The sequence below is a fragment of the Eschrichtius robustus genome, chromosome 1 (genome assembly GCF_028021215.1).
Source record: "Eschrichtius robustus isolate mEscRob2 chromosome 1, mEscRob2.pri, whole genome shotgun sequence".
NCBI lineage: Eukaryota > Metazoa > Chordata > Mammalia > Artiodactyla > Eschrichtiidae > Eschrichtius > Eschrichtius robustus.
The window spans coordinates 42,738,238-42,762,337 of record NC_090824.1 but is presented as its reverse complement, the minus strand read 5'-3'; the positions used below and the strand labels follow the sequence as shown (position 1 = coordinate 42,762,337).

General features: G+C 38.3%; 2 protein-coding genes across 2 annotated transcripts; one reads left to right on the top strand and one right to left on the bottom strand.

Annotated features, from left to right (window-relative positions):
• TOMM20L (translocase of outer mitochondrial membrane 20 like) lies at positions 1-10,153 on the top strand. The gene is made up of 5 exons (XM_068544796.1): positions 1-136; positions 355-398; positions 5,693-5,774; positions 8,971-9,113; positions 10,100-10,153. Exons 1-5 carry the CDS (start codon positions 1-3, stop codon positions 10,151-10,153), a joined length of 459 nt encoding a protein of 152 aa, XP_068400897.1.
• Positions 9,781-24,100, bottom strand: TIMM9 (translocase of inner mitochondrial membrane 9). The gene is made up of 5 exons (XM_068544808.1): positions 23,974-24,100; positions 21,570-21,658; positions 12,189-12,253; positions 11,738-11,833; positions 9,781-10,739 (listed from the first exon to the last, which is right to left on the bottom strand). Exons 3-5 carry the CDS (start codon positions 12,225-12,227, stop codon positions 10,605-10,607), a joined length of 270 nt encoding a protein of 89 aa, XP_068400909.1. The 5' UTR covers positions 12,228-12,253; positions 21,570-21,658; positions 23,974-24,100; the 3' UTR covers positions 9,781-10,604.

Genomic DNA, 24,100 nt, shown 5'->3' with positions numbered 1-24,100 from the left:
ATGCCCTACGTCCGGACAGTCCTCGGCCTCCTGTCGGCCCTGGCGGCCTGTGGCGCCGTCGCCTTCCTCGGCTACTGCGTCTACTTCGACCGGAAGCGGCGTGGCGACCCCGCGTTCAAGCTCCGCCTGCGCGAAAGTGAGTGCGACGGCGGCGGAGGCGCGGCGGGCCGGGCTGGGCGGGCCGCGGACGCGCTGACCGGGCCGGTGGCCGCGCTGACCGGGCCGGTGGCGGAGGGGCTGACTGGGCCCACGGAGCGAGGCCGGCCGCGGGCGCCGCCGCCGCCGAAAGGCCCGGGGGGCGCACGCCGGCGTGGGGACGGTCCCCGACCAGCACGTGCCACGTTGTGTTTGCAGAAAGAAGAGCCCAGCAGCAAAAGGCTGAGGGACGGGGCGCCCAGGTGAAGTGCTTTAGCGACGCCGAAGTGGCGTTACAGTGAGTAACCTCCCGCCGATGCATATCCCGGCTCGGCCTCAGGGTTCCAGGCCGCTTCCTGAGCAGCCATTTCCCAGCGCCTCTCTGCCTGCCCTCACCCCGTTTCCGCTCAACTTACGTTTAGTTTTTATTGTCCGCTGCGAAAGGAAAGGAACAAAGGAAGAACCATTTGGGGTCGTGAAAAGGCAGCTATACAGTAAACGTGGTAGGAGAAGGCGCTCCGTTTAGTTTATAAAAAAGAAGAAAGAGGAGCCTTTGCCCTCCCTGAGCAGCACCAGACACTTAGAAACCCACGCCGGGCCACGGCCGGGTGACAGTGCCGCACCGCCCACTCATGTCCTACTGGGCTTTTCTTCTTGCTCAAAAGCAGAACGTATCCTCTTTTTCTCCAAAATGGAATTTGATTAGTTGTTTTTGAAGATAATCACAATCATCTTAGCAATCGGTCCAACTTAACTAACTCACATCACCTCTCAAACAGAGGGTTCTTAGGTCCTTCCATGAATTTTCATTCATTCAGTCAGTCGACGCCCATTTGAGCGCCTCCTACGTGTGAGGCGTTGTTCTAGGTGTGGCAGAGGTTAGCAATGGAGGGGGAAGACTGTCCCCCACGTAACGGGAGCACAGAGGAGGTAGAGGATCACTTTCAGGGCAGGGTTATCATGGAGGTGTTCTACGGATCTACTGCTCCTTTAACCTTAGTGGCTTAAAACATTATCTTATTTTGCTCCTGAATCTGCAATTTGAGTAGGGCTGGGTGGGGATCACACCTTTCTGCTCCGCTCAGCTTCAGCCAGGTTTACCCCAGGGCTAGGTGCTGGGTCATCTGAAGGCTCACTCCCTCACACGTTGGGCAGTTAATGCTGGCTGGCTACTTAGCTGGGACTATTGCACAGAACACCTACACATATCCTCTCCATGTGGCATGGTCTTCCTCACAGTATGGTTGATGGGTCCCACTGGGCAAGCAAGTGTGTGATATATTTGTGTGTGTGTGTGTGTTGATACACACAGTTGACCCTTGAACAACACAGTGGTTGGGGCAACGACCCTTCCCTCAGTCAAAAATCTGAATATAACTTTATAGTTGGCCCTGCGTATCGGTGGTTCCAAATCTGAGAATTCAACCAACAGCAATTCAACTGTAGTGCCTATTTATTGAAATAAACATCCGCGTATATGTGGACCTGGGTAGTTAAAACCCATATTGTTCAAGGGTCAACTGTATATATGTATTTATACATATATTTGTGAGAGAGAACATGTGGGTGCGTGCCAGGTGGTGCCACTTCTACCGCATTGAGGCCCACTCAATTTCAAGGGGAGAGGAAATAGCCTCTGGCTCTGGGAATATTGCTGTGGCTGTCTTTGGAACATGCAGTTCTTCACAGAAGACTTTGGAAAAGAGGTGGCATCAAATGAGTGTGGAAGGATGTGTTAAATTTGGGTCCTGGTTTCAGGGGAGACAACATTCAGGATGAAGGGAACTGAATGTACATAAAGGTGCAAAATGGGGGATCTGCCAGGCCTATTCAGTAAATCAGTTTGACAAGGGAGTCCCAGTGGGGGATAGTGGGAGGTGAGGTTGGAGAGCTAAGTAGGGGCCGCATAGGAGAAGGCTTTAAAGGCCAGGTTAAGGAATTCAGATTCAATGGGGGAATTACTGAAGATTTCTGAATTCAGGAATTTTTTAAAAAAGAAGGAAAGAAAAAAACTTTTTAGGTTACATCAAGCAGGAGTGTGCTAGATAGAGTGGAGGAAAAGAAAGTTATTGCAGTAGTACAGGTGAGAGGTAATCAAAATCCTGAACTGCGGTGGTGTCAGTGGCAACCGGTGATGAGAGATGTGAGACAAATTTTGCAGAAAGAATAGATAGTTCTTGCTGACTGATGAAAGGGTCATGGAGAGCAGGAGTCAGAGATTTCTGAGGTTTCAAGATGGAGTCTCTTAGAGAAAAAGGTACAATTGACAAAGTTAAGAAAGCAGGACAGGGAGTATCCATGGCTGGGCATGAGAGAGATGCTTTCCCTGGGGCAGAGCCTGGGTCAGCTCCATGTCTCTCTCCTTCACTGCCCTTATCCATGGTTGAAGTTACACCATTTGTTTGTGTGATTATTAGATTAATGCTTTCTATTTATTAGAATCAGCTCCATGAGGGCAGACCTTCTCTGTGTTTTTACTCTCCATTGTCTCTCCAGTGCCTAGAACAGTGTCCGGTACATTGTAGGTGCCTAGCAAATATTTGTTGAATATTGTTTATTGTAGGCAGAGAGAAACAGCTCGTGCAGAGGCACAGACTATGAAATTGCAATATTTAAAGTGTTGTGGCCAAAGAGATAGCTGAGTGGTAGTTTGGTGTCTTATTGTGGAGGGCTTTGAATGCCAAACCAAAAAGTTTTGATATTTTTCTGTCGTGGCGGATAACCAGTGATGGTGATTTTATTTCAGAGAATGGATGCAATTTTTTTTTTTTTGGAGTATGGGGTGGAGGAGGGAAGTCAAAGGCAGAAACATCAGTGGCAGTCTAGGTGGGAAATGATGAAGACCTGGATTATTTCAAATGAAGAAGAGGCAGAAGCAGGATTTTTCAAATGTTCTTTTATATAATCCTCATAACCACTCTGTTGTTCTAGTTTTATAGATGAATAAACTAAGGCACAGAGAGATGTCTCTTCCTACTTCCAGGATCTCTCTTCCTCCTCACACCAGGCCCTTTTTGCTTCCCAAAGTATGGTCTGTGGTCAATCTGCATTAGATTTACCTGGGGCGTTTGTTAAAATGTAGATTATTTGACCCAAGCACCAGCCATTCTGATTTAGGAGGTCAGGGGTAGCCCAGTGGTTATGGGGGCAGTGATGCTCAGACTTCAGAATTTATAAGACTCTTCTGAGGAGCTCATTAAAAATGCACATTCCTGGGCTCTACTTAGAGAGACTGATTTGCTAGGCCTGGGTGGAGCCCAAGAAAACTGCAGTTTTAATAGCTCCTTCAGCCCACCCTTTGTGAAACGCTGCTCTCAGATTCTGCATAATCCCTCATCTCCCTGGAAGCTCCTTCCCTTCTCCATAAGTGATCTCAGGTGTACTGCTCTAGACCTGGGGCCCCAAATTTTGCCTGCCTGCCAGACTCTAGCCTAGATGCTCTGTTGGCACCTCAGCTTTGTGTGTTCAGAAGTATATTCATCATCTCGTCCCTTGCCACTGTTCCTCCTCCTCTGTTTCCTTGTGATGCTTCTGATAGCCCTAGGCTCCCTGCTGTGACCCAGCTCATCTTGCTTAAATATCAACCTCATCTTCCACAATCCCCTTATTTTTCTGTTGTCTATCTCATACCCTATTCCCTTTCTATTTCCATTGCTCCTATACTACCTCAGGCTTTTATCACCTTTTACCCAGGATACTGTAATAATTTCTTAACTGTCTCACTGCCTCTTTTCTTATGCTCTCAGAGTAAATTCCTTCTAAACCGCAGCTGTGTATATGTAACACTTTGCAGTAGCTCCCTACTCTGCAGATGAAAGACGAACCCTCTCCGCTTGGCACCAAGGACTTGGCACCATGGGTGCCTTCTGTACTGACAGCCTTATTTTCCTAAGGATTAGAAATAGTACATGGAAAGTTTTCAGTCCATAGCTGGCCTTCAGTAATTGGTAATTATTATCGTTGCTCCATGCACCCTATCATAATCCAGCTACATAAGCTCACTTGATATTTTTCCCTGCAGTTTGGCGTCACTTGTACTTTCTTCATCAGACTTTCACTGAGCTTCTGCACATCTCAAATGCTATCTTTTCTGAGAAACTTACCCTGATCTTCCAACCAGATGGAATGTACTATGAGCCCCAGAGACATTGGACTTTGTTGTTAATGTGTTATTGATCTCAAGCATACTTGTCTTTTCTCTTGGTTAGACTCTGGGCTCCATGGGGATGGGCACAGGAGTCTTGCTCTCCTTCCCCTTCCAGCTCTCCTTAGAGGGTCCTGCTCTTGGCTCACTAAGTATCTGTTGAATGAAACCTGTGGTTGTTACTGATCATCAGCATGTTTGCTGATAAAAGCTTAAAATATGATCTCATCTGCAGGTTTATACCATTTAAAAAAGAGAATTCTTGGGGAAAATAAACAGAAAAACTCTCTGGATATAAAAGACTGAAGCTGAAGTGACTGGCGGTGGAGTTGATACTTTGGGCTAGGGATTGCCCACTTTAGCTTTAAAGACCAGCCCTTGGCATGGTACCAGTGAAGATGCCATCCTGTGAACCTCGTCACCTTCGTGAACCAGCCTGCAGCAAACCACAGCATCCTTCTGAGTATCGCCAGCTGCCCGGCCAGCCCCCGCCATGCCCTTTGCTAAATCAACAAGCACGGTTAATACCCTAGGCAAGAAAATAGGTTTGCAACATACAAAGAAAACTACCTTTGTTATAGTTGATTACAGTGTGATAGTGTGATTTCTCCTATGTGTACTTAGCAAGCTGGGTAAAATATGGATGAGGTTACTACAAACATCTCAACCAAACTTGAATATGCCATTTTTTTCATTTGTTTAGGGAGGGAGCTTCAACTTTTTTTTTTTTAATTATAACATGAGCTAAATTTAAGAAATTACCCTAATCTTCTGACTTTATTTCTCAGAGTTGTTAGATCTAAATGACAATATAACTCATGAAAGTATATTGAAAAGTACAAGAGCTGATATAAAATGGTAATCAGGGTTCCAGGTGTCAAGGGATTAGAGAAGCTGAAGAATAAAACTGGCCAGGCTGCAGCCTGGCAGACGCTGGATGTGCTGGTTTAACAAGGCACCATCTAGGAAGGCCATCAAATGTGCACGATGACAAGTCACCGCCATCGCCTGCTGTGTATTCTTTTTTTTTGTCGCCTGAAATTATAACTCCATTTTAAGAAATTGTCTTAAATATAAAGAACAACTGCATTTGTCATGCTTGGATTTAGAGACTAGATTCAAGATGTGCTTTTAAAATAAAAGTTAAGGGACTTCCCTGGTGGTCCCTGGTGGGGTAAGACTCTGTGTTCCCAATGCAGGAGGCCCGGGTTCGATCCCTGATCGGGGAACTAGATCCCACGTGCATGCCGCAACTAAGAGTTCGCATGCCACAACTAAGGAGCCCGCCTGCCACAAGTAACACCCAGTGCAACAAAATAAATAAATAAATAAATAAAAAGATAAATAATTCTGACGAGTAACCATATACCTTACATTTGTTACTTACTGTTAAATATTCTGTGACTCTTTTAGTTGTGGGATCCAGCAAAGAATGAAAAATTACAACAACTTTTTCTGCAAGAGGTACAAATGGGAGAACTTTGGTTATCCAGAGGTAAGAATGTAAACATTCTTTTGTAAGCAGTTATTTATGATAATTTATATTTGAGAAATATTTATGGATTGGCATTTGTATGTCAGATAACTTAACTAACTAGACGTGTTAACCAACTTGCTTCAGTTTAAGAGAAACTGTCCCAGCATTTTCACTTTATTACACTGTTCCAGCTCCACGATGTTATAGTTAGTGTTAGTTTTGGTTGCGGTCTTGGAAGTGGGCAGATGGAGAAGCAAAGCCAAATACAAGAACACCTTATTTACTGTCAGATAAAATTCTAAGTAAATGAGTTTTCCAAATGACTAAATGTTGTATGAATCAAAACTTAAAAAAATTTTAACTGCTTAAGGATACTCCCTGGATATAGGGGCAATTAAAATACAAAGAACCTTTCAGCTTTAACATTTTTTGAGCTGGGATAGTATAAATATGGAGAGGAAAATTATGAGTTATAAAACAATTATTTTATTACATTTTATTTTTACTTTATGTTTAAGAGCTATCATGTAATAGTTTAGATTTAGAGGTGAATGTTACAAATATTGAGATGATGAAAACAAAAATTGCAAACTTGAGTTTTTAAATTTTTCTCTCTCAAAGGTGATTAACATTATTTCTATGGGCCCCTAAATTAATTAGCACTTTTAGGGTTATATACTTCTACTATATTTTACTTCTGAAATTCTCATCTTGGTTGCTTATTCTTTAAATCCCCCACCAAACCCAAAACCAATTACATAAGAATCTCTGGGGTGGGACCTAGGCATCAGAATTTTTTTTTCTTTTTTCTTTTTTTTTATTGAAGTATAGTTGGTTTACAATGTTGTGTTACTTTCAGGTGTACAGCAAAGTGATTCAGTTATACATATATTTATCTATATCTGTTCTTTTTCAGATTCTTTTCCCTTAGAGATTATTACAAGATATTGATTATAGTTCCCTGTGCTATACAGTGGGTCCTTGTTGGTTATCTATTTTGTATTTAGTAGTGTGTATATGTTAATCCCAAACTCCTAATTTATCCATCCCCCTCTCCCCTTTGGTTACCATAAGTTTGTCTTCTCTGAGTCTATTTCTGTTTTGTAAGTTCATTTCTGTCATTTTTTTAGATTCCATATATTAGTGATATCATATGATATTTGTCTTTGACTTACTTCACTTAGTATGATAATTTCTAGGTCCATCCATGTTGCTGCAAATGGCATTATTTCATTCTTTTTTTTTTTTTTAAATAAATTTATTTATTTATTTATTTTTGGATGTGTTGGGTCTTAGTTTCTGTGCAAGGGCTTTCTCCAGTTGCGGCGAGCGGGGTCCACTCTTCATCGCGGTGCGTGGGCCTCTCACCGTCCCGGCCTCTCCCGTTGCGGAGCACAGGCTACAGACGTGTAGGCTCAGTAGTTGTGGCTCACAGGCCTAGCCGCTCCGCGGCATGTGGGATCTTCCCGGACCAGGGCACGAACCCGTGTCCCCTGCATTGGCAGGCGGATTCCCAACCACTGTGCCACCAGGGAAGCCCTATTTCATTCTTTTTTATGGCCGATAATATTCCAATGCATGTATGTACCACATCTTCTTTATCCATTCCTCTGTCGACGGACATTTAGGTTGCTTCCATGTCTTGGCTATTGTAAACAGTGCTTCAGTGAACATTGGGGTGCATGTATCTTTTAGAATTATAGTTTTCTCCAGATATATAGGTGTCAGTATTCTTTAAACCTCCCTAGGTTATTACAGTACACTGGTAGAGAACTAGTGTTGTAATGCAATAATTTTTCACCCAGCTTTCTGTAATCTCAGTTTTCTCCACTCCCTTCTGCCACCACCCCTATTTTTCCTACTTTGCTGCTAGGTAGTTCTGTAGCCATCTCAGTTGTGTTTATGTCTGTATAACCAGAGGGACCATAAAGCCAAAAGTTTTAAGAGAAATTTCTGATTAGCTGATTTGATTGCATTTATTGGTTGGTTGATCTAATTAACCAAACTGATTATTGTTTTTAGGTTACATTAGCTCCATCAACTTGAGAGGCACTATTATATCTTTTTCTTTCTTTAAAAGGTTTGATACAAAGTGTTTATTTCCTACTTAGTTATATTAAATATGTCAAAATGTCAACTTCTGTTATTACATAACACCTGAAGAGAGGCAGCACACTATAGTCTCAAGGTTCAGAAAATTAGGTTCTGTTACTAATTCTGGCATTAATTAGCTTTGAAACCTTAAATTATTTCACTGATCTTTGCCTGTTTCCTCAAATGAGGTAGTGAGACTAAGTGATTACATGTTTTAACTTAAAGAGAGACTCTATCATTAATTTCCACTCTTCACAAATTTTCATTCTTACTTTACAGCCAATCATCCTAAAACTCATTTTAAAACCACCTAGAAATCAAAGTTCATAAATCTCTTCTCTTCCCCTGGATATGTAATTCATGTTACACTAAATCTTGTTTCAGCTCTTTGATAATACAATCTATGTTTTAAAAGTCTCATTTAGCTAGAACATCAAGATGTTTCACCTGTAATACTTCATCGATCACATATGTAGAGTTAAAGATAACTTGTATCAGTAACAGCAGACCCCAGCCTTTTTAAAAAACTCAGTACCTCCCTCTTGCATACCCAAATAGCAGAACATGAACATTTCCAATTCAAGAGTGCACTTTTAAATAGTAATTTGGGTCAGAAAGTTATTTAATTGGCAGCTCAACATTTTCCCTTTATACTCTTTACTCTTTTTGCGACGTTTAAATAATCTTTATTTATTTTTTAATACTTATTTGTTTGGTTGCATCGGGTCTTAGTTGTGGCATGTGGGATGTTTTGTTGCGGCATGCGGGATCTCTCGTTGCGGCATGTGGGCTCTTCATCGCGGCGGGTGGGCTTCTCTCTAGTTCTGGTGCACAGGCTCCAGATCACGCGGGCTCAGCAGTTGCGATGCGTGGGCTCCAGAGCACGTGGGTTTAGTTTCCCCACAGCATGAGATTTTAGTTCCCCGACCAGGGACTGAACCCGCGTCCCCTGCATTGGAAGGCGGATTCTTAACCATTGGACCACAAGGGAAGTCCCCTAAATAGTCTTTAGTTTGATGTGCTTTTTTAGTTTCAATGCTTGGTGCTTTCCTGGTAATTTGTAGAATGTATATTTTGAAGAACTTTAAAATTCTGCTCTAAACTTATAAATGTGTTTCAGGGGAGCATCGAAAGGGGGTCGAACATCTCAGCAATGCCCTTTTGGTGTGTGGGCAACCACAGGAACTTCTGAAAGTTTTCAGACACACACTTCCTCCCAAGGTATTTGAGATGCTGTTGTGCAAAATTCCCCTTATTTGCCAGGTAAGCACATACTTAATTATCTTTGTGAAATGAACACTGTAAATAACCATGTTGGGCTTGATTACATAGAAACAGCAAAGTATTGGTATGTGTGTGAATGGCCCAAAGTTTTAAATGAGTAAGATCTCTGAATTTTTGTTTGCTTTTCTTGTCTTAAGATGAAACAAGCTTATTCTTTCATGTTCCTTTCACTATAATGAATTGTATATTTTGAGTATTATACATGTTTCAGCATTTCAACTTTAAAGTTAACATTGTTAACACTGTTTATCTTTGTACTTTCAAAGACATCACAATTATTTACTGACTGCAATGTCAACAGAGGTCTCTAAGTTACATGGTATTGTTAGTTAAATGACCTAATGGCTTAAAAATTAGATGTAATACAGAAAACTGTAAATTATCAAAGCAGAATAATACTTCTACTTTCCAATAATATGACAAAACATAGAAATCACTGTGGTAAATTTAAACATATATAGGCTAGTTAGTGTTCTCTTGAGTACAAGTTTATATTGGTAAATATAAGCAGACTGATACCTATTAATAAATTGGCTCATGAATGGATATCATTTGATACCAAACTGCTGGGTGTACTTATGCATCAACTAGAGTTTCCTGCAGTGCTTGGATTTGTTTTAGGATTCATTTAGCTCTAAGACACTACTTTAACTTTGGTTTACTTTTTATTACATTGATCACATGCAGTAGCTGAGAGTACACTGTATATTGTTGGTCTGACTTGGAATCATTCATGTTGGATTCTCAGCTTTTGAATAGAACACAAAGCAATATAGTCTCCACTAAAGCACAATAATCAATTCTTAAACATTCGCAAGCTAGTCTCAGATGGGATGCTTCCTGAAGATACATGAAAATGTAGCTAGGATAAGAATTTGAAGTGCCCACCCTGACACAAGAAGGGAGGCAAGAAAGGGATCGTGCATTAAATTGATTAGCAAGTAACTATTTTATGTATTTACCAGCAATTGGAGGCAGACATGAATGAACAGGAATACTTGGAGGATGATCCTGATTGAAAAACAATTCAACATATCCACAATCCAGTCAGAATGCTATGGTACTATATAGTATAAACTGCTCAGTGATATTTCCATTTATTTTCCTTTTAGTAATAAAAATTTTTTTTCTATCTTATACATGATTGAACACATATTTTGCTTTAAAATTAACAGTCATAATTGAAGAAACCATTGTTTATTTCTCTAATCAAGTGACCAAGCTGCTGAATCTTAAGGCCTCAACAAGTGTTGCACCTTATTATTTTCATTGAACGATAAGACCTATTTTGATGATTATTCTGGTAAATAGCAATTTTGTTTTCCCAGTGGTTTCCGTTTGCCAAACAGTCATGACAGATGGTTTAACATGGTGGCTACTGCTTTCATGGGATTCTGTCAGGTGAATCCTCATTTCCAGTGCAACAGGTGTTGGCAATATTTCATCAAAAGTCCATGCATTAGGACTTCTCTATCGTGGTTGGCCAAGGAGTCCTGCTTTGGCAGCCAGGGCTTCATTCTGCTGAATATGATATTCCTGAAATCTCATAGATATTCGCTGAGTCATTTTTAAATATTTCTGTAAGCAATGCTCTGAACAGGTGGTCTAGAAATAAAAAGATCCAAAAGGCAACACAAAAATATTAATTAAAAGAAATTGCATCTATTCTAAAAGAATAACCAGTGGGTACTTTTCTTTTCTTTGAATATATCTGAGAATTAAATGGTATTAATGAGTAGCAACTGATCATAGCTTTCAATTGTTAATACTTTCATCCATTTACAAAAATTAATATATACTGAATGCCTACCAGTTTGGAGGTACTAAAAACAATGGTAAGTAAGTCCCTGCCTTCTGGACTAGATTTTCTGCAGGTATGTTTCAATATTAACTGAAATCCCACATTCCCATCTCTTATTCTGATTGTTAAAATGTAGGCCCAGTATCAGGTTTGTTCTTTTTTAATGAGGAACTCCATTCTCAACATTCTTAGTTTTCAACTTTTTACTTTTTAATAAGACTATTGTACTTAGCATCTCTCAAACTTTGTCATTTATTTAACAAACACTTATTGATTGCTGGTTATATGTTAAGTTCTTGGCGTGAATATTTATCAACATATTCCACTGGAGGAATTTTATGTCTCTTTTAGCCAATATATAAATGTTTTGAAGAGGATATTAAAAGTTAAGACTTCTAATAGGATTAGGCAATATGAGCCACCAAATTCAAGCTCTACTTTTTCCAAAATTAACCTGAGTTCTCAAGGTCAGATAGGAAAGCCATGTCAAGTTTCTCTAGCCTGGCCATCTTGAATGAAAGTTAATTATTAAGAATCTTTGCTTTGGAACAATGTATTCAGCAAGTCCCAGGCATCTTCTCTAAGTCTGCCATAGTTCAGTGTGGCTGTGATATTAAATTTGGCATCGTTAAACTCAATGCCACGGGTCTTTGGCTGCTTCAAGTTCCTCTGAGCAATGGAACGTATAAAAGGTAGCCTAAATTCCTGTAATAACTAGGAACAAGCAAAATGCTTAGGGGGATCCCATTTATATTGTTTATGATGAGCTTAGAGAATTTTTAGTGGGCAACACTTTTCATACCTCTTCAGGTTTTACTTCTCTTGTTGTGAAGTCTTTAACACAGTCCAAAAAGCAGGTTTCTGTAAGTTTATTGTAGGTTCCAAGAAATTCCTTAAACTACAAACAAATCAGAAGGTTCTTTAATATTTGGTTTTTAAAACAAAGATGTTTTAAATACTGATGTATTTAGGCAAAATACCCTATAATACCTGAAATCAAAGGTTCTTTTGCTACCTTAAATGGGTATAATATGATCTACAAAATATAGTCAGATTTTCTAGTTGAATATTTATTATTTCCTGGATTATCTTTCAAATTATCTGAAAAAATGAATATGCTTCATATCATTTAACATCCATCTGTGGAAATGAAATATGAATAGTTATTTTGTGAGATCACTGACTGACATGGTTATATCCAGTAGTGCCTTAATTTTTTGCAAAATCCTTTTTCCTTAATTATAATACCTTACCTGTTTTATCTGATCAGATTCTGGTATTTGTGCAGCCATATTCTTTTGGTACGTTTATTAGTCACCTGATTTAAAAGTAAAAAGTTTGTCAGTCTGTATACAAATGTCTTTAGGCTAGTTGAAGGTAATCAAAACAAGCATAGATTTTGAAATAGCACTGAAACAAGTCTACCTGAAATTATTGTTTATATTTTATAAATTTCTGTTTATGTAATTATATGCCCCACCCCCAATCTCCCAGGTCATTAATAAGAACCTTACAGTTCAGAACTCGATTTTCTTAATGCTAGCTATGAGAACCAAAGGCCCTATCTAAATCTCCAGTTTTAAGACAGTTTGCTCTGTTACCTTGCAAAGCTACGTATTAAAGTCCCATGGATAGTAGGGTTTTATGGGAAAGAGCTCTCTGGTGTCTTCCTATAAGCACTTAAGTTAACTATCCCCCTGGTTCCTAATACAACTTAGATCTGTGCTACTAAAGATCCTTTTACTATCTCTATGTAAATGCAAAGGTTCTATTAATTAACAAACACCATCCACTTATTAATCAACAATACTCATGAAAGAGAGTTCTAAAAGACTCTAAGAAGAAGTTACAGGAGTTGTACATTCTACAGTTCGAAAAGGGTAATCACAGAGACTTACCAGAAACTTCTGAACATATGACACTTTTGATCTAACTTGGGGGCAACAGAGAAGTGAAGATAAGGAAGTCAAAGAGTGTTTCTGAATTACTGGGATTTTCACATATCCTAAACGGAGGACCCAGGATCAGTTAATTCTGATGTAAGAATGTATCACGTTATTTACTTATTCTATCCTGGCTAGTTCTAAAACAGATGAAATCTCATAAACTGGATGTGTATATCATTCTTACTAGCTCATCAATTATTATTTAAAGTGGCTGTGAAAAGCACGAAATTTTCATGAAGCTCACTTGGAGATTAAGCAGGAAATTCAAGCTTAGGGCAGAGTGTATGCTACTATCGTGAAAGAAAATTCTCATTTTGATTAACAAATACAATCAATGGTAATTCCACTCCAGCATTCCCAACCATGTATAAAACTTAACCTCTTTTGCGTTTATTCTTCCCTCCTCTTTTGTCCTTATCCTGTATGTTCCAAGTATTACTGCCAGTTTTAAAAAGTTATTTTTTTCCACATGCAAGGGAAAGCACCAGTTCTTTTCTATTTGCTATCCTAGTCTCATTCCAAAATTCTGACTGTCTATACTTCAGAGAATCTCTGGTTTAGTAGTAACAGTTATAAACTATCTTTTCTATTAAAATTCTTTGATATCTGCTACAAACAATGCAGTAGAGGTTTCAGATTAGCCCAACATTCAGGCAACTAGTGTTCCATAAACACCTAAAAAGTTACCAAGAATGCTCTTTATTCCTATATTCCTCTTTTACTTCACAGCTTTATAAATAATATATATATTTTAACCATATAAACTACCTGAAAAATACCAGGAATTAACTGAAGGTCACAATTTTTCAGGTATTGTTGTGACTATCATCATTGATATGTCCCAGGTAAGATACTTCCATTATAGTTACTCTTTGCTCACTCAAGTCATGAAACACTGATTCCACACCCTCCAACTACGGAACTGCATAGAAATACAAACCTAATTATTCCATAATTTTCTAATATCAACTTCAAACTTATTTACAGTTTGAGATCTCAGCAGTTACTATTTTGCTAGATAGATATGGGTAGATATTCATTCAGTAAACATTTATTTAATGTACCAAGTACTGTGCTAGTTACGAAACCAGCCATGCTTCTGAGGTAAGATGCATCTTTATAGCTGCTATAAAATTTTATCACTAACCAGTCAAGAAACAGAGAATCCTGTATGTATATCATACAGTGAGGTTTAGGATCTGTGCTTCTGGGAAGATGGGGTAGATGTGCTTTTCCCTATTCTTCTCACTAAGTACAGCTAAAACCCCTGGACATTACACATAAAACAAACATAAGACTAAAAAGTAGAGAGGAGAAAGTATATTAGCTAGAGCCCTTGGGACCCGAGAAACATCACAGTAGTGAATTCTCTCCCTTGTCTGGGGTCTCATATATCACACACTTGGAGCTGAAAAAGCTGGCAATCTGCAAATGCCAGTGGGGGCAGTCAAAAAGCCCCTCCCTACCCCCAGCCAAAAGTCTGCCTTCTCTAGCCAAAAGGCTAGGAAAGGGGAAGCCTATAAAACAGAAATCTTTTAAACAATAACTGCTGTACTCCAGGCGAACACAGAAAAAACTTTGGTTCTCATCCCCACCCACATCAGCATAAGCCAGATAGACTTCCACCCACACTAGGTTGTAATGAGACACTCCAACTCCCACACTAGAGTAGTGTCAGAGAAGGGTGATTAGCGAGCAGGGACTTTAATTCTTGCTGGGCATTAATAAGGACCCCTCCCCCAAGTGTCAGTGGAAACTGCATGGGGAGCCTAGACTTCCACCTCCGTTGTCAGTGATGAAGTACCTTCCTCCCCTCTCGGGTGGTATCAAAGGAGGCCTAGTTGAGATTCAGGACCTACATACTGCCCCATGGTAATGAGGCCACATGCCCTCCTATGGTGTCAGTGGAGGCCACGTGGGGAGTAGTAATGAGGCACTCCAGTCCTCAGCCAGGGAGACACCAATGAAGGCCTAGTAGAGAGCCGTAACTCCTACGCTCACCCAGAAGAAATGAGGAACATCACCCCCACCCCCTGACACACACACACACACACACACACACACACCCCACCCACCTTCTCTAGTGACAGAGTGAGGAACTTTGACTTCTACCCTCACCTGGCAGTAATAAGGTGCCCCCCCACCACCATGAAGCAGTGTCAAAAGCAGTCAGCTAGAGGAGAAGGTTTAAACAAGATCTAGAGTCTCATAACACAAGATGCAAAATGTCCAGGTTACAAAAAAACAGAAACAAACAAACAAAAAACTCATTCCAAGAACTAAGATCTTAAAAAAAAAAAGATGTCAAACACTGAGATGAGAGATGTTAGAATTATCTGACAATGATCTTAAAATAGCTATTATAAGAAATGCTTCAATGAATAATTAAGAATGTTTGGAACAAATTTAAAAAATATAAAAGCAAAGAAATATAAGATATCAAGAACCAAATGGAAATTTTAAGAAGTGAAAAATAGAAAAAACCAAAAGAAGCTCAACAGACAGAATCAACAGCAGATCGGAGGGGATAGAAAAAGGAATCTGTGAAGGAAGGAGGAAGATAGAAAATAGAATTATCCAATATGAATAACAGAAAACTAGAATAAAAAAAGTGAACAGAGTACCAGGAATCTGTGTGACTGTAACAAAAGAACTGACATTTGTTTTATTAGAGTCCTGGAAGAAGAGAAAGAGGGCAGGGCTGTTAAAGTACTAAAATAATGGCTGCAAACTTCCCAAATGTGGCAAAAGAAGAGAAGCTTACAGATTCAAGAACTGAATTGCATTCCGAAAAGCATAAACACAAAGAAATCCACATCAAGATACATCATAGTCAAACATTTAAAAACTAAAGACAAAAAATTTTGAAAGCTGCAAGAGAAAAGCGACATCTTCTATACAGGAAAAACAATTAGGATGATAGCAGATTTCTCATCAGTCAACCCAGAAACCTGTACCTAGCAAAAATATCCTTCAGGAATGAAGGTGAAATTAAGACATTCTCAAATGAAGGAAAACTAAGAATTTGGTGCCAGCAGACCTGCCTGAAAAGGATTAAAGTTCTGAGCAGAAAGAAAATGATAAAAGGAGACTTGGAACATCAAGGAGGAACAACATAGTAATAAAAATAGGAATAGGTACAGTACCCTTTCCTTTTCTTCTTGAGTTTCCTAAATTATATTTGACAGTTGAAGCAAAAATTATACAACTGTCTAACATGGTTCTAAATGTATATTTTAAATGGGGAAGGTAAAGGGAGGTAAGGCTTTCTCACTTCACTGAAACTGGTAATATGCTGACACCATTAGACTGTGATAAGCTTTGTATACGTCATGTAATACCTAGAGCAACCACTAAAAAAGAACATAAGGAGATACACTCAAAAACATTATAGATTAATCAAAATAAATTACAAAAAATATTCAAATAATCCACAGGAAGGCAAGAAAAGAGAGAAACAAAACCAGAACAAACAGAAAATAAAAAATAAAATAGCACATTTAAGCCTTAATAAGCAATTACATTAAATATACGTGGTCTAAAGAATCAATTAAAAGACAGATTGGCAGAGTACATTAAAGAAATAACCAAGTATATGTTGTCTATAAGGAACTAACTTCAAATACAGTGATACAGAGTGAATACAAAAGGATGGAAAATGATTTATCATGCAAGCATTAATACAAAGAAAACAGTGGATATATTAATATCAGATTAAGTAGACTTCACAGCAAAGGAATTTACCAGAGACACAAAAGGACATTAAGGGTCAATCCACCAAGAAGACATAGTACTCCTAAATATGTGTGCCCCAAGCAACAGAGCTGCAAAATATGTAGAGAGAACTGAAAGGAGAAAAAGACAAGTATAGTTGCATACTTAAACATCCCTCTCCCAACAACTGATAGAACAACTCAACAGAAAATCCACGAGGATACAGAAAAACTCAACATCATTAACCAACAGGATACTATCTACATTTATAGAACATTTCACCCAATACCACATAATACACATTTTTTATTAAGTGCCCATGGAACACATACCAAGATAAACCATATCCGGGGCCACAGAGTAGCCTCAATAAATTTAAAAGAACTGAAATCATACAGAGTCTGTTCTTAGACCACAATGGAATCAAACTAGAAACCAGTAACAGATAACAGGAAAATCTCTGAACATCTGGAAAATAAATAACACTTCTAAATAACCCATGAATCAAAGAGGAAGTCTCAAGGAACTTTTTAAAAAAGTCACTGGACTGAATGAAACTGAAAATACAGCATATTAAAATTTGTGTGACACAGCTAAATCAAGTGCCAAGAGGAAAATTTTGTAGTACTAAATGCATACATTAAAGAGGAAATGCCTCAAATCAACAATCTATTTTTTTTCTTTTTTACCTCAAGAACCTAGAAAAAGAGCAAAATAAACCCACAAAGCATGTAGAAGGAAGGAAATAATAACAGAAATCAACAAAAATGAAAACAGAAAAGCAACAGACAAGAATCAGTGAAATAAAGAGCTGGTTCTTTGAAAAGACTATAATAGACAAACCTCCAGCAAGACTAACAAAGAAAAAAAGTCACATATTATCATTATCAGGAATAAAACAAGGTATAGTACCATAGACCCTGCAGATATCAAAAGGATAACAGAACTCTGAACAACTCTATATACATAAATCTAACAACTTAGTCATGAATTTACTATTATCCTGATATCAAAACCAAAGAAGATACATACAAGAAAACTACAGAAAAATATCTTCATAAAATAGACATAAAAATCCTTAACAAAATAATAGCAAATATAATTCAGTAATATATAAAAAGAATTACACACCTCTAATAAGTAGGGTTTATTCTAGAGATGCAAGGCTAATTCAATATTTAAAAATCAATAAATGTGATCCACCATATTAATAGATGAAAAAATAAGTCATGATCATATCAATTGATGCAGAAAAAGCATTTGACAAAGTCAGTACCCATTCATGTTAAAAACTGAAAATTAGGAAGAGAGGGGAACTTCTTTAACTTGGTAATGTACACCTACAAAAAAATCCTACACCCTGTACTACATAGTTAATGGTGAAAGACTGAATACTTTCCCCTAAGACAGTGAGCAAAGCCGGATGTCTGCCCTTACTACTCTTACTGAATATACTGCTGGAAGTTCTACCCAGTGAAGTAACTCAAGAAAAAGAAATAAGACATATAAATTGTAAAGGAAGAAAATAAAACTGTCCCTCTTTGCAGATGACATGATTGTGAACATAGAAAATCCCAAAGAATCTACAAAGAAACCCTAGAACAAGATAGTTCAGCAAGTCAGCAAGATCACAGGATACAAGATAAACATGCAAAAATCAATTGTAAAAACTGTAATTTTCAGTGTTACTGAAATTAAAAATACAATACCATTTATAATCACTCAAAAAAAAAGATTTATGGGTAAATCTAACAAGGCATGTACAGGACTTGTATGCTGAAAACTACAAAATGCTGATGAAAGAAATCAAAGACTTAAATAAATGGAAAGACACATTGTGTTCATGGATTTTAAAACTCAGCATAGTAATGATGTAAATTTTCCCAAAATTGATATACAGGCTTAATGCAATTCCTATCAAGGTCCCAGTAACATTTATTATAAATATAGACAAGGTTATTTTTAAATTTATATGGAAAGCAAATGGACTTAAACAAATTCAAAAAAAGAATAATAAAGTGGGAGGAATCAGTCTACCTGATTTCAAAACTTATTACATAGCTACAGTAATCAATATTGTGTGATTTTGGTGGAAAAGCCGACACACAGATCCATGAAACAGGATAGAGAACCCAGAAATAGTCACACAAATATGCCCAACTGATTTTTGGTAAAGATGCAAAAGCAGTTAAGTGAAGACAGCCTTTTCAACAAATGGTGCTGGTACAACTGTACATCCATAGGCAAAAAATTTAACCTCAAAGTAAGTCTTTCACTTTATACAAAAATTATCTCCAAATGGATCTGGGACTCAAATATAGAACATAAAACCATTAAAACTTTTAGAAAAATAGAAAATCTTTGGGCTTTAGGGCAAAGAATTCTTAGACTTCACATCAAAAGCAAACTACATATCTGATAAAGAACTAATAACTAGACAATATAAAGAAGTCTGCAAACTCTGTAGTAAAAACACAAATAATCTAATTAGAAAATGGGCAAAAGACACCTCACCAAAAAGATATAGATGGCTAATAGGCACATGAAAAGATGTTCAACATCGTTAGCCATTAGGGAAACAAATTAAAACCATGATATATAGCATTACACACCTATCAGAATGGTTGCATTAAAAAAATATAGTGACAGCACCAAATGCTGGTGAAAATGAGGAAAAACTGGATCACTCAGATACTCCCTAGTGGTAATGTGAAATCATATAGCCACTGTGGTAAACAGTTTGGCACTATGTTAAAAACTTAAATGTACAACTATCATATCACACAGCAATTGCATTCCTGGGCATTTTTCACAGAAAAATGAAAACTTACGTTCACACAAAAACCTGTACATGAATGTTTATATACACTTTATTCATAACAGTTAAAAACTGGAAGCAATCCAGATGTTCTTCAGCAGGTGAATGATTAAACAAACCAGTACACCCATACCATAGAATACTACTCAGCAATAAAAAGGAATGAGGTACTGATACATGCAACAGCCTGGATGAAACTCTAGAGGATTATGCTGAGTGAAAAGCCAATCCCACAAGGTTATATACTATATGATTCCATTTATATAACATTCTTGTAATGACAAAGTTACAGAAATGGGGAACTTAGTAGTGGTTGCCAGGGGTTGAGGAGGGGGTGGGGGAGGAGGAAAGTAGGTGTTACTATAAAAAGGCAACATGAGACTTTTGAAATGGAAATGTCCTGTACCTTGACTGTATAAACATCAGTATCCTGGTTGTGATATTGTACTACAGTTTTGTAAGATGTTACCATTGTGGAAAGCTGGGAAAATGACACAAGGGAACTCTATTTTTTCTTACAACTGCATGTGAATCTACAATAATCTCAAGAAGTCTGAGGTTGCCCAGCTTTCTAATCCCTGCCAGAGAACAAGGTACAGTGTGCATTGTGGTGAATGTTAGCAAATGTTCAGAACTAGAGTTCTTTTGGCTTCCTACTCAGAAAACAGCCTGAAAAGATCCAAGAACTGGTAAGATAACTTTTGTGGTTAGGTGTTAAATGAAAACTTTGTTTTGTGTGAACTTAAAAAAAATAAAGTGCAAGAGCAATAAAAGAAGAATTAAAGGAACCTGGTTTACCAGCAGGCCTCTAGCTGAAAGCACAAAAGGTTATCCAAGACCTGTTCATGTTCATTAATTATAATGCCAAAATCAGCTTCTTCTTCCTGTTCCTATCCTAGTATTTCTTCAGGTTAAAATTCATATATAATATGACTTTTTCAAGCAGAGGTCAGAGAGGCAGAAAGTATGAAATCTTTAAATGTTGTGTAACGCTGCTGACTCTACGTCACTTCCCTCTTGGTATACAACTCATAGTGACAAATGATGATTGTTATTGGGAAGTCTTTGAAGAGATATAGATGAGGAGCATCCCCAAATGTTGTTTGTATGAATTTTCTTGATATTGTCTTTTAATATACAGTCCTTAACAGTATAGCTCCTTCTTTAAATGAAATAAAGTTTATCATATTATAAGAGTAATATAACCTATTTCTTGAGAATTTGGAAAATAAAAAATATTTCTACTAAAAGACCACTGTGTTAACATTATGATTTCCCTTTCTCTAGAATCATTCAATTATATATTTTATTTTTTCAAATATCTTTCCAGACCCACAACTGAACTCAAGAGCTAACAGTCAGGGGACTTCCCTGGTGGTGTAGTGGTTAGGAATCTGCCTGCCAATGCAGGGGACACGGGTTCGAGCCCTGGTCCGGGAAGATCCCACATGCTGTGGAACTGAGCCTGCAAGCCACAACTACCCATGCCCATGTGCCTAGAGCCCGTGCTCCACAACAAGAGAAGCCACTGCGATGAGAAGCCTGCACACAGCAAAGAACACCCAGTGCAGCCAAAAATAAATAAATAAAAATAAATAATTAAAAAAAAAAAAAAAAAGCTAACAGTCAGCAATTTTCTTAAGTCTGCCTATATCTCCAAAGCTCTTCTCTGTAGTCACCAATATCAAGATTATGGTATACCTAAGTGAAGGCAGTTGTTCCTAGAAAATATTGGAGACGGTTGAGTGAATAGATGATTTTCAAATTTACTTGCTAGTTTGTGTCTTCTGAGTCTTCCAGCATTCTGTCTTGCAGTTATTTAATCATTAGTTATGTTGACTGACAAAGTCCAACAGCCATACAAACCACCTGATAGTGATAAGTGGTAGAAGCAATGTGGCTGCCCTTTTATTTGGTCCTAATTTAACCAGATATTACAAGCAAATGTTTGTCACTGAAGAGGCAAATATCCAATCAGGGGATACCTTCTGGTTATATCCCTGAAACCTGAAGAGGGAAGGAAGGGATAAAGAGTTCTAGCATCTCTGGCTTGGGCCTTAGGAATGATTACAGCAATGCTAAGTAATTTTTGTGTCAAACAAAATATATCATAAAACCAGGAAACTTAAGAGAATTGTTAGTCATCAAGCTCAAACCTTTTCTGATGCATGAGTTTCCTTTCTGTTCTGGAAAAGTAGTTGTCCAACCTTTGCTTGAATGTCTCCAGTGAGGCCTGATTTCTCACCTGAAAAATGAGGGGATTACAATATGACTGCTGAGGCCCCTTCAAGCTCTAAGTCTGTTTGATGAAATCTAAACTTCTGCTGGCTAAGTCATTTTTTGAAAAGCCTTTTCCTTTTCAATAAGTGAAATTAGTTTCCTCAATCTGTTCTGAGGTTACAGTTATTTAGCATATGTGTTATTATGTATTAAAAAATACTTAATATCCTATTTTGCCAGGTAATTTGGATGTTCAGGTGAACACACAAGGACAAACAATTCCCAGAAATTTCTGAGTATTAAAAAAAAAAAAAACTAATCAGGATGTGGTGGGGAGATACCCTCCATTTAGTCTTTAGAATCATATGCAGATTTTTACCAGGTCTGGAGCCAAATTTCTAATTCTGTTCAAACTTAGTTTACAGTTAAGTGATTCTTCTGATGTCCTTGACCACTATCACTATAATTGATCCTGGCCTCAGCATGGCTGGTACTGGTAATTGGTAATCTTGTGATTCAGGCAAGGATCATGAATGGATGATAAAACTACTGGGTGATAGGTTGGGGAACAGGATATATGCACTGTATCAAAGCATCTCCACAGGTTACTTATCACAAAAAGAAAACTGTCCCTTTACATTGGGAAGATCTGCCAGTCACCACCTTAACTGGTGTGGTACCACCTATGTGCTATTCTTGCCAAAAATGTTTGATGTGATTGATTATGAGGGAATAATTAGGAACAGCCACAATTTGGGACTATGTGTAAGATGACTAGACTGGTCTTTTCTAAAAATTAAAGTCATAAAGGAAAGGGGTAGAAAGGGCTGTTCTAGAATATAAGACTAAAGACTTATAAGTAAACAGTTGTGAACTTTGGAACTCAAAACCATTTTTGAGTTTTAAAAGACTTTTTGGGATAATTGGAGAAATCTGAATATGTTATCTTAGGTGTGATAGTCATATTGTGGCTATGTAATAGTATGTTCTTAAGGAGATACATGCTGAAGAAATAAGGGTTAAAGGTCATGATGTCTGCAACTTGTAAGTGGTTCAGCAAAAAAAACCTGTATATCTCTCTATATATGTATATATAGAGATACGAGAGTGGGAAAGAGCAAATAAGTAAAAGTGTTAACAACAAAAAAGAAATGAAAGAACAATCTTGTGAGCCATGTTTTTTGTTCCCGGGCTATCTGTTCTTTATTTGATAGGTCAGATGTCTAAACTGATCTGAACTAACTTGCTAGATTGACATAAAATAGGACTCTACCACATGTCCCTTTACTTTAGATCATTTGCAGCAGCTTTAGGAAATTGTGCCTGATTAACTGGCAACCCTAACTTATTATTAATCAGAGCAAAACATTCTTTTGAAAGATCACTGCATACTCCTTTTGGGTTTAAAGGATGGCTTCAAGGCCTTAAAGGATGAGCCTATGAGCACTGGACTAGATGGGGGCAAGACTACTTGGGTTTTAATCCCAGCTCTGATTAAAGGGTTGTAAGATCCAAAACAAGTCACATTTTTAATGAGTTTCTACGCCTATGAGCACACCTTAGAGTAGAGGGGAAAGGTCACTTTTTCTTTTACATCTAAGTTTCACCTAGAAAATAAGGGAGATAAATCATCTCAGAAGTCTCTTACAGCTCTGACACTGTCATTATATCTTTTAATTTACATAAATTATAAAACAAATTGTGAACAGATACTACCTAAAAGCCTGGTAATGAAGGAAATGTAACTGAAATACAGAAACTCATCAAGATTTAAAGGTTCTCTAAAGCTGAGCCCTTAAGGTCTCCTTTAATTCTAGGATTTCTTCTATCAAAGTAGACAGCTGAGATGTAAAAATAAATAAAAATTTGTTATTTAACGTTTACATCAGATTACATTTTTTGCTTTGATTAATCTTTTAGTAATGCGTAAAGGGAAACGTTTAAGTAATGCATCCTCGAAAATTAGCAAATCAGATAAGGTGTGTTGGCCCTGGTCTTCTGTCTAGAGAGAAGTTTTCAGTTAAAGGAGGGTTCAGCTCAAGGTCACGGGGTGGATGCCTTACAGTCTAACTCACTGTCCCAAAACAAGCCCCCGACTCCCCAAACCTGGGTTGAAGGTGGCTCTGAGCCTCGAATTCGACCCTCGCCACAGTGATGACACTGTTCCGATGACAGGTCCCAAACCCGCTCTGGGGACGCGTTGCCCGGCTCCGCAGCCCCCCATAGCCCCAGGTACCCGCGGCGGCCTCCTTTCAGAGACCCTGCCACTCTTCCTGAGGGTAGCTTGCAGCCCCCCGCCTGGAAACCCGGGATTCTGTGGACAGAGAAAAGAGACCATACTTAAGGATAGACTCTCGCATCCGACACCAGTAGGAGGCTGCGGGGCTGCGCTGCCAGTCGAGTCTGGGGGCGGAGGATCTGGGTCAGGGCCGGCGCCGCAGCCGCTGGATGAAAGAGAACACGTGGG